The following is a 10635-nucleotide window of genomic DNA, read 5'->3' as shown; positions in this document are numbered from 1 at the left end:
AAATTATATTGGGACATACGTGTCCCTTATGCGTGAAAGGGTTAAAAGGGCAAAGTTAGAAGAATGACACTTGAGAGGTTAAGTAACTATATTCAAAAAATAAATTTCTAAGTTTCTTAAGTTTTGAAACGACACAAAAAAACGCCAAAACACGCAAACTTAATATTGAGTGGTAGATTATTGATCTGTATACAATTTTTTCAAGAGATATTTTCATTTTTATGAAAAAAATTTAAACTTTAAGGAAAAATTAAAAAAATAAACTTTTTTTTTATTTGTATTAAAGCTTGTTCTTTTACAAAGAAATTAAGCTCCTAACGATGAAAATCGATGGATAAATAAAAAAGTTGTGAATGGTCAAATGAAAATGTGCAATAATTTTTTTTGTACGAAAAAGGAGCAGATGTTACTCATACGCCATATCGTACACGATCGTAAATTTTTTAATACATACACAGTGTTAGCGGAAACACGTTTTAAAAATGCATTACTCATGGGACTCAAAAATTAACGATATTTTGTAGACACTTCACTAGAATATTGTTGTTGTGCAACTTTTTTGAATTTTTATAATTTTTGGACAAAGTGCGAAATTTAGATTTACATCGCTTTTGTAAGACACGAGTGTACAATAAAGGAATACCTGGTATTATGTGTATCATACCACGAATTTCTTTATTATATTGGAAAACTGTTTCTGTAATAACTGTAAAGAATGCTTATATTTTTAAATGGATATACTGTGAAACGGGATTTTTGCGCAATAGTATACTATTTTTTGTCCGAAAAAAGATACGAGCGTTACGTATGAGTAACTTTTTCCATGTTAGTTTGATTTTTATTTTATTTTTTTTTCATTCGCAATGCAAATTTAAAAAGAAAATATCTTGGGAAATTTACCGTATCTAGAAAAACGGTTCGCAATGCAATTTATATTTAAAATGGAACAAAAAAATGAATTTCGTACTTTTTTTGCCTTTCCAGCTAAATTCGAAATCATACCAGTCGATGAGAGTCGACGCACTGAAGTTCAGCTTCGTCGGCGTCGCGCTTATGATCGTAAAATCTCTCGACAAGCTTATCAAGTAGAAAAACGTATTGAAAGTGAAATGAAAAAGGTGTGTCACAATTTGGAACCGCCATTTATAAGGCCGAAACGTATAGGTAAATTACCACGCTTCACAATCAAAAAGAAGCCAAAGAAGAAAGTCGTTCAGGAAACACGTGTTTCTGAGCACACAAAATTCTTTTTCCGCGCCTTCAATGATGAAGGTGATGTTATGCATTTGCAAGAAGCGCGCGATAGCATCTTGGTTTTGGACACTATACAAGAGCAAATTGTACCATTCTATTTCGATCATTTCCTTAAACTGAATGGCTACACGCCGAATTATAATTTTAAAACTAATGTTGAATTACGAGATGGTCCTGAGATGTCACGTGTGACATTGCGTTCATTATTGCCAGAGATTTTGGAGAGACTTGACAAGTGGGAAGTCGGACGAAAGCGTATCATGGAGGATAACATACAACGCAATCCAAAAATGTACGAAGATGTTCAATTTTGAATTAATAGTATTAACTTACTGCGAATACATATTTTTGAAATGATTTTATACAAAATAAATAAAGGAAAAAAAATTAAACGTTAGCAATGACAAACTTACTCCTAATTAGCCTGCTTTCGAGTATAGCAGCGTTTTCAGGTTTCCTTGTTAAAACAGATCTTATATTTCCACTATTGCTTGCATCAAAAATATAATAACACTTTTGCTCATTCATTCAGCTTAAACTAAGCTTTCACTTTCTTCTGTTGAACTTCTCCTTGGTTCTTCTCTTGAGTAATCAAGTCCTTAAGTATATCTTTTTTAGCCTCAAAATAATCACGATACCAGAGAATATGCTCTTTCTTCTCTTTTGCTGTTAAATATGGATTTTTCGAAAGACCCACACACACCAGTTCCATATAATGACGAATCGGTCCCTTTTCTGGACACCATCCTTCTAAGTGCTGTTCGAGAAAAATGTGCTCAGAGAAGTCAACATTCACTTCATCGTGCAAGTCTTGCTCGTTGTCGATGGGGAAGCGCCATACTTTCCCTTGCTCTGTCCAAAGTATTAACTTTTCAAGGTAGTTTGCTGGTGGATGTGTTACTAGTAATTTTAGTTCGTTTTGCTGCAAGTGTGCCCAGGTGCTAAGCATGTCGGGCGACTCTTGTAGTTTGTCTTTATTTTTAAAAATGCCGAGTGGTTGATATCCAAACAGGTTTACGCTACCAGTGTAAGTAGCTGCTTCACGTATTCGTTCTTTACGCGCACTAGGCGGTTGTCCTTGTTGCTTCTGTTGCTTCTGCGTCTTCGCTGCTATAGCATGGCGCACAAACTCACCACGACTTTGTTCTTTGGGCTGGTTAGTACGATCGATTTTCATGCCCACAATTAGCTCGCTAAGAGGTATAATTAAACATTTTAAGCATTAAATTGCTGTTTGTTTTCATATACGTATACAATTTACCTTAAACTCAATTCGGCGACTGGTTTCTTTGGTGCATCACCACTAGTTACGCCTTCAACATTTTCTTCTTGATTATGGCCTAGCAATTTAGCTAACAACTCTGACTCGACTTGCTGTTTTTGTTCTCCATCGCCCGCTAGAGATGCTACACGCTTAGCAGCAACAAATATATCTTTAGACGCACTTTCTTGCTTCGATGCCTCTTTTCGTTTTTTATGTGCTTCTCCTGGGCGCGCTATTACATTGTTTTTATTGGTCAATGAATAGGTATTTTCTGTGGGCATGCTGGCCAACAAACGATTGAGGCGTGTGACGGCTGGCTCTTCGGCGGAGCCGCCATCGGTCGTACTTGGTGTAGACGCAGATTTCTTTTCACTTCTGTTATCATGCTTAGTTTTCGTTTGTTTTGATTTTGGTTCCTTCTCATCGTCCGACGAATCGTAATCTCTGCTGTATTTGCGTGCACCGACTACACGCGATGTGAGAACTCTGTTGGCAGGTGAGTTTATGAGACAAATTCGTACAATTATGACTTGTTATTATATACAACTTACCGTATACTCAACGAGGTAGTCCTACGCAGCAGAAGCATCATGTTTTTAATTAATTTTAACTAAATTCCTTCAGCGTAAAATTAAATTTGTTACAGCATCAACGAACTCGAAATGTCAAAAACATATGGAAATTTTCTAGTGATGTGAAAACTTCGCTTGTTGATGTAAAAAGGTAAAAATCGTTATATGTAGGTAGTGACGAACTCTCAAAAATCCCGATATATATCCTTGATCCGGATGAAAATTCTGTGGGCAAAATAATATCGCACACTTACATCTAAAGTGAGATAACTTAAAAACAAAATCCGCAAATATAACTGCTTGTGGATCGTACAGATTCAAAGCATTTAACACAAAAATAGGTATATATATATATATAATCATGAAGAAAAAAAATATTTGCATTAATTGGAGACAAGTCTTCAGAATTGTTTTATGCAAAAAAATCGTCCTGATTTTTTTTTTTAGTTGACACCATTGTGATTAGCCGAAAAAAATCATTAAAAATTACTGAAATGTTATTGTATCATTTCCTTCTTAGGGTTCGGGGTATGTGATGATCCTTGGTCGTATCTCGTCAGAACGCTCTATTAATTTAGAACCGATCATCATGAAATTTATTTTGGCAATATCATACGAGCCATTTCCGCTCAATAAATATAAAGGAGTAAGTATTTTGGAACGAATTTCCGTCATCCCTTGTCAAATTTGGTTTGGAGACAAACCGGTTTCGGCGTTGTGCTATCGTTCTCCCAAAAATGACACTGATGATGGCACAACGCCGAAACCGGTTTGTCTCCAAACAAAATTTGACAAGGGATGACGGAAATTCGTTCCAAAATACATCATGCACCCACCCTGTCGGAAACAACAACCAAAAAGGAAATAAAGGAGTAAATGATTTTGGTTCTTTTTGAGACCGTCGATTGATAAAGTAAACATTTCCAGTTGTTTCTTTAAATTATCTGTCAAATATTTTTATTATGTAGGTATCTGATTTTAAAATAAATGCTTGGCATTTGGCTCTTTCTTAAGCTTACATATGTACATATATGTAAATATGTATAGTGAATTTTTAAACAATTTTACAGTTAATTACTTTATAACAAACAAGCATCTGATATGTATAACAATATATACAAATTATTTAACGTAGGCCGCAAACGCGCTGTTTGTACGTATGTTATTATTTAGTAGCTATGTATATATAGGTACACATCTACATATGTATGTATAATTGTATGTGCATATGTTTGCACATATGTCTTTCCCCTAAACTTTTGGAAATTAATTAAATAGATAATAGTGCTGATCAGTTAGAAACACTATCAAATAGGTTATTGCTACTAATATACTACACTGCACTTTCCCATTGATTTTTTTAGCTTATTTCTATGTATGTTTATCTCTATTATCCTCAATTGCGCCAAGTAGGTATTCCATAGTAAATAGGCGAAGAATGCGTGATATATTTTCCGTGGCAGTGTAATCAATTATCGACTCGTTGTCATCTTTCGTATGCCACACGCTTGGGAATGGTATTGTTATCAGATGCAATATAGGTACGTTACGCCTTAAAAATGGTATGTGATCATCCTCAACAAATGATGACCTTAACGTGTTTGGTTGAAAATATCGATTTGGATATTGACGTGACACACCGCTGCTTATATAACGGTCCAACATATTTACATTTGAAAGACGTTCTTCCAAATCTACCAAACGTGAGTACCATGCCTCCGTGTTGGCAAAGAAATTATAAAAAGTAGGATCAGCTGAACCAATTAAATCCAAAAGTACCAACATATCTAGTGAGTTTATTGTGCCATCCTCTTCCCATCGCTTAGCCAAATGTCGTGCACCATAAATTGAATCAGTCGGACCCCATTCCTTAATAGCTTCTTCACCATCAAAGAAAATAAACATCAAACTGAGTTTTGTTTTCCGAAAGGGTTCAAGCTCTTTTTTTAATACATGTGCTAAATTAAGTAACATTGCGCATGGTACAGCAGAATCCGTTGCACCAAGAAATTCAAATTCTTCAAAATATTTGCTGTCGTAGTGACACGCAAGCACTAAGTAGCGCTCTGCATCTCGATTAAGTCTTGCTATGATATTTTTGAAATGAATTTTTCCGAGAAGTGGCACTGTCTCATGAAATTTATCAATCTCAACAGTCCAGTTAAGTGATTGCATTTCCTTTGTTATATTCTCGTGCACTAAAGCATGTCCAGGAGTGCCAACAACGCGGGGTATAAGTATATTTTTAACGGTTTTACGTAAGTGCGGTACATCCGAAAGTTGACCTAAATTTAAGAAATCCGTTTCGGATAGCTCTCCTGCGCGATACTCCATCTGAAAGCAGCAGGATGAATAAGTTAGTTTAGATTACTATGGGTAGGTTAATGATTGTTTATACTATAAAACAGATTATTACAATTTGTGATTTAGAGAATTCGGAAATTTTAATACATAAATACCTCATTCCGACCAACAAGGAAGTCGCCTTGCTTGTTTGCAAATACTGCGACGCTGAGTAGAAACAATAGTGCCAAATATGACTTTAAAAACGACATATTGCAACCTATTAATTTGTTCACGTTTCAGAGCCTATGATGTATTTTTTCCCACTGACACGGAAGCAAATCTACTGCTGAACTGGCCGGTGGGTTGTAAGTACGAGTATATGTATGCAAGCATGTACACATACACTAAACAGCCAACAAGTGGCTTCGTCGTCGTTTTTTGATGTTTATCTTACTTTAACAGGTGTTTTAGTGGCTTTTCTTTTGCTTATTTGAATGGAACCTGGTTAATTTTAGAACGAAGCTTAAATAATTTACATAATGAACGTCTTGTTGCACTGCAAAATTACTTGTAGCCGAAAAAATTTATTACTAAAGTGTTTAACACAATCAGAAAAATATTTTCTTAGGAATGGGCTTGGTCAGCAGTGCGCGATAGTCAACAATGTTTGGAACTATCGATGTAATTTTTCGTGAAGTACATGTTGAAAATTGTTAAACAGGATATCCGGCTTTGATGCCAATAATTAATAAAACAAACAGTAGCAACATGATTCAATAATCATGCAGTAGCAAGATCTGTGCGGCAATTGTTTAATAATAATTGCAAGTTAACGATGATAAAAACTATAAGGCATATTCATAGTCAAGGCAGCTTTTTGACGTAATTTTCAATGGAATATCGGCAAAAAACAAAGCAACTAACTTTAGAGTCGACTTTATTTCGACTAAGAATATGTTTATTCCACTAGCACTAGCAACAATAAGTGTTGGTAATCGCTAAATATACACTACTCTTCAAGTAAAAATTATTCCTTAAGGGATATTATTATTTATTTCGCACCTAAATTACACATACAAAGCAAACGATAAGATTTAGTGAAGCAAAATCTTCTCAAACTAACGATTTTCCAATGAAAATAGTTGAAATAAATTCTTCTTTATTATAGCAAAACATTATTCAACACTACTACCACCTGCTTATCAGCTGTTTGGAATATTTACGTTTATTTTTATTTTCCTACAAAATATTAGGATCATCGCTATTTAGAATTAATTATTTTTGAGTCTATTAATAAAATATGGGATATTGGCGACTGGTTGACTTACCAACTCATCTAATTCGAAACACGCTCCGAGATTATAGATTTTGGGCCGTTCTCTCACACCAATCGTATTGCCCAACTGCCGCAGCCATCGGTTATAAAATCGTAAATTTTTACCACGCCAAGGGAAGAACTTCATTGCATTCTTAATTAACTGCCTACTTGAATAAATAGATGAATTTTGCTATCCTAATATGAATCGCAGGCCGTGTGCGGATAGAAACACCTACACGACAATAAAAGTTCCTCCTAAACAAAATGTCAGATTGCACATTTGACGGTGTTGTCAAGCTAAATTGTATGCAAACACATGGATGTATTCATTTAGGGCAGAATATAGGAACTACGCTATAATCAGCAGGTTTTAATTTCTTATCAATATGGTTTTGCTTTGTTTGGAAGCAAGTTTTAAGGTCTAATATAAAATACCTTTCCTTATTTATGCATTATTTTATTATTATTTACAAACCGTTGTGCATTCTTTTAGTACCATGAAATGCTTCAGTAAATGCAATTTAAAATAAAAAAGTTGACGTAAATATTATTATATTCATTGTAATAAAAATGTCTATCTGTGCATTTACGTTTTATGTAGATGTACTTAGTGTAACTACCTAAATGACGGTCACATGTTCCTCTGTGCAGGTAATACTGCTTAACACCATTCTTTCGCGATCAATCACTTTTAATTATTGTTCTTAATTATGTGTCACTCAATCAACTTTTTTGTATGGCTCTGACTTCGGTTGTCCACTACCGAAATATGCACGGTATATGTAGAGACCCAGCGCTAGGTGCAGCGCCACAATAGCGCCAACGGCTGAGTATATGTTGGTCGTAATTTCAGACATTGTAAACAATCGGTCCAGCACTGCGGACTTAAGTAGAAAGAATGTTGCAACAGGCAGGAACACAATAAGCGAACAATAGAAGAATACCACTTTGAAGGCGCTGTAATCATTTGAGTCCTGTAAGGGATTGAGTAGCCCAATTAAAGCAAATCATTCCAGTTAAAATATATTAATGCACTTACATCTAATCGTTGTTGCGCGCGACTACTTGTATTATTTCCTTTTTTGTTAGCCATAATATGAGGTAAATAATTTACTTACGAATAACAAGTTTTATTTTCATGAATGCGGTGGCTAAATGCTTTTTAATGTTTTCTGATTTCTCTTTTTTCTTTATTCTCAATTGACAAATTAGGGAAACGTCACGTGATGACATTTCGCCGGTAAGCAGTTTTACAATGCACACAGCGTTGCACTTGAGCGCAATGTTATACCTTTGACGTGAATAAGTGAATTCACTACTTTGAGCAAAAAAAGTATGTAAATTAACAAATAAATTCAATAGTTGTGTTCTTTTACAAATTATCCAGTAACTTGCAAATAATTCTCCAGTAACTTGATTTCTGAGAATCCGCTCTCATAGCACAAAAGTAATAATTTGCAAGTTTTACGAACAGCTGATTAATTTGTTGTTTATTCGCAGCTAGTTCCTATTAAAACAATATATATTATATTTAAATAGGTTTGTTTTGTCAATTTCAACTATGAAAACCTCATAAACATTTCTTTTATTAGTTTTAATTCCACCCAGCAACATGCGCTCAGCTGTTTTTCTCACTTGCAAGTTCTTACTAGCAAAAATTTATCCAGTAAAAACCAGCAACTTCTCCTCAGAAAGAAATGTCCATTTGCGCTTCTCAATAGGTTTGTTCGTCGAGCAAAAAATTTGTACGAATTTGTACGAATTATCACGCTTTTTGCCCAAATCGCTTTCGTGCAGACCAAAAAATTATCCAACACTCAAAAATTGTGAGAGCAAAGTGACAGTTCTCTTGGAGAGAAGTTGCAAATTCTTGCTGGAAAAAATTTTGCCAGCAAGAATTTGCAAACACGAAAAACATGTGGTTGTGGCGCATGGTTGCATTTTTGTCTACAATAATTTGAATAAATTAGTTCGTTAAATTTGAAAATTTATAAATACGAGCGATTTTTTTATGAAAAAAGGAAGTAAATATTTGTTGATATAATTAATTTAGTTAATTCCAATGATTTGAACTTAATTCGGCTGAAAAAAATGGTATTCGCAATCGGAATGCAATTGCAACCAGAGTCGATTTAAGAAACCCGACAGCTAGTACGATGAAGAAATTGAAATGTATGTTAAAGAAAGTCAGAACAGCAAGAAATATACATGTATATCCTGTTTTTGGCCATCCGAAAGAATTTTAAAAATTCTATAAAAATTTTTTATGTTTGAAATGCAACCGTGGATGCCAGCTGGCAGCGAAACTTGCAAATTCCTGCAAATTTGCGTTCGTGCAGAAATTTGCAAGTTTCTCAACATGAGAGAGAATTTGAGAGAATTTTTTCTTACTTAGTATTGAAAACTATTATTATTTTTTTTTAATATTATATCTTATGAACTACATAATCGATAAAAAAAAGTTATGTGTCAAAATAAAGATAATTCATTTATCATGTACCTGTTTCATATTTTAAAGCCCAACATATTAGTCGCATTCGCGTACCTGTTAATTATTGAAAGTTATCAAAAATTATCGGCGGCAGTGCGCACTTCCACTCCGCGAGTCCTGGATTCATACCTGGTCAAAGAAACATCCCAAAAAAAGGTTTTTTCTTAACAGCGGTCGCCCCTCGACAGGCAATGGCAAACCTCCGAGTGTATTTCTGCCATGAAAAACAGCTTCTCTTGAAAATGCATTCGCCGTTCGAAGTTGTTGTTGTTGTGTCGTTGACGTCAAGCTCCACTAACAGCAGCCCTAGGAAGCGTGCAGCCTCGACGGGGTCTGTCCATAGGGACAGGGGCGTTAGCGTGGTGGGGTTTAGAGGGCAAGCGAAGAGATGCTGTGAGTCATAGGGCGACTCTCCACATGCCGGGCATTCGTTTGGAATATCTTCGCTTAATCTGCTCAGGTATGAGTTCAACCTGCTGCAGTAACCAGAGCGCAGTTGGGCTATTGTGGTCCGAATCTCCCGAGGCAGACGAAGTTCTGTCTCGTCCACGTCTGGTGGTTGTGTGCCCAGAACGGCATTCACAGGTCGAGAGTCTACATAACTCGAGACTGGCTCTCTGTGCATGCCGTTCAAGGCCTGTCGATAGGCTGTCGGGTCCAGAAGTTGTTTGACGAACCTCTCGACTTCGTCCGTCAGTTCGTAGAGATGCCTTCTGACGTGCCTGGGTGGGCCACATCTGTGGCTCACAACCAGGAACTCCTAAACTGGGAGCATGTGGGCCTCCTCGCGCAGGTGGTGTTCTGGCAAGTCTGCAGCTTCATCCACTGCGTCTTACTAGTCCCCGGTGACCACACTGGCGCAGCGTAGTTCAGAACCCGCCGGCCAATTGCCTTGTACGTTGCCATCAACGTTTCTTTGTCTTTGCCCCAGGTTCTGCCGGCTAGCGACTTGAGGACCTTGTTGCGCCTTTGTACTTTGTTGACAATTGCGGTTGTATGCGCCGAGAAGGAGAACAGACTATCGAGTATTACTCCGAGTATGTTCGGGTTGTTCACCGTCGAAATTGGTGTATCGTCGACGTGAATTTGACTGATGTCACATTACGGAATATCCTGGACTGGCATACCGTGCAGATTGTCGGAAGAACTAGGTGTTGTTGGCGGTGGCGTGTGGGTGGTGGTGCAGTTGTATCTGTTGTGTGGTCTGTTGTGTCTACGGTATTGTCTATTGTATGTTATTGTGGTGCGGTTGTGTTTGTGTTGAGTTGCTCAGGCGGACTCTGTTGTGCCGTGGAGGCAGCTTGATTGGCGCAGCAAGGGGCCACATTGCCTGTGAGTCGTGAGGCCTGAGTAAACTCGGAGATGGCTCCAACCATTGCATGTATTGCAGCTGACGGAGGTGGAGTTGTGGTATAATCGTCTCTGGCACACGCAGCAGGTATATGTTTCT

At 36.7% G+C, this 10635-nt stretch overlaps 3 protein-coding genes across 4 annotated transcripts; all 3 read right to left on the bottom strand.

The window, feature by feature from the left end:
- Window positions 1-1707: 1707 nt before the first annotated feature.
- On the bottom strand, window positions 1708-3235 carry LOC118739506 (28S ribosomal protein S31, mitochondrial). The gene is made up of 3 exons (XM_036470872.1): window positions 3070-3235; window positions 2516-3004; window positions 1708-2447 (listed from the first exon to the last, which is right to left on the bottom strand). The coding sequence occupies exons 1-3, from the start codon at window positions 3108-3110 to the stop codon at window positions 1793-1795; spliced, it is 1185 nt and encodes a 394-aa protein (XP_036326765.1). The 5' UTR covers window positions 3111-3235; the 3' UTR covers window positions 1708-1792.
- Window positions 3236-4077: 842 nt separating this feature from the next.
- LOC118739504 (glutaminyl-peptide cyclotransferase-like) lies at window positions 4078-6960 on the bottom strand. Of its 2 annotated transcripts, none has more exons than XM_036470868.1 (2): window positions 6705-6960; window positions 4078-5424 (listed from the first exon to the last, which is right to left on the bottom strand). In XM_036470868.1, exons 1-2 carry the CDS (start codon window positions 6837-6839, stop codon window positions 4462-4464), a joined length of 1098 nt encoding a protein of 365 aa, XP_036326761.1. In that variant the 5' UTR covers window positions 6840-6960; the 3' UTR covers window positions 4078-4461. The 2 variants fall into 2 exon arrangements, with proteins under 2 accessions (XP_036326761.1, XP_036326763.1); XM_036470870.1 differs by lacking the exon at window positions 6705-6960 and adding an exon at window positions 5550-6173 and having other exon boundaries at window positions 4086-5424.
- Window positions 6961-7209: 249 nt separating this feature from the next.
- LOC118739505 (vacuolar ATPase assembly integral membrane protein VMA21 homolog) lies at window positions 7210-7905 on the bottom strand. The gene is made up of 2 exons (XM_036470871.1): window positions 7734-7905; window positions 7210-7668 (listed from the first exon to the last, which is right to left on the bottom strand). The coding sequence occupies exons 1-2, from the start codon at window positions 7785-7787 to the stop codon at window positions 7414-7416; spliced, it is 309 nt and encodes a 102-aa protein (XP_036326764.1). The 5' UTR covers window positions 7788-7905; the 3' UTR covers window positions 7210-7413.
- Window positions 7906-10635: the final 2730 nt, after the last annotated feature.

Source organism: Rhagoletis pomonella, unplaced genomic scaffold (assembly GCF_013731165.1).
Source record: "Rhagoletis pomonella isolate Grant_MI unplaced genomic scaffold, Rhpom_1.0 Rhpom_scaffold_00005, whole genome shotgun sequence".
Classification (NCBI taxonomy): domain Eukaryota; kingdom Metazoa; phylum Arthropoda; class Insecta; order Diptera; family Tephritidae; genus Rhagoletis; species Rhagoletis pomonella.
This window is presented reverse-complemented; position numbering and strand designations above follow the sequence as displayed.

Coding starts and splice junctions, on each gene's coding strand:
- LOC118739504 (XM_036470868.1), bottom strand. CDS start 6,839: ATGAAGTTCTTCCCTTGGCGTGGTAAAAATTTACGATTTTATAACCGA. Junction 5,425..6,704: donor GTTTCGAATTAGATGAGTTG/GTAAGTCAACCA, acceptor TGCTGCTTTCAG/ATGGAGTATCGCGCAGGAGA.
- LOC118739505 (XM_036470871.1), bottom strand. CDS start 7,787: ATGGCTAACAAAAAAGGAAATAATACAAGTAGTCGCGCGCAACAACGA. Junction 7,669..7,733: donor GCGCGCAACAACGATTAGAT/GTAAGTGCATTA, acceptor AATCCCTTACAG/GACTCAAATGATTACAGCGC.
- LOC118739506 (XM_036470872.1), bottom strand. CDS start 3,110: ATGATGCTTCTGCTGCGTAGGACTACCTCGTTGAGTATACG. Junction 3,005..3,069: donor ACTACCTCGTTGAGTATACG/GTAAGTTGTATA, acceptor ACCTGCCAACAG/AGTTCTCACATCGCGTGTAG. Junction 2,448..2,515: donor GTCGCCGAATTGAGTTTAAG/GTAAATTGTATA, acceptor TATACCTCTTAG/CGAGCTAATTGTGGGCATGA.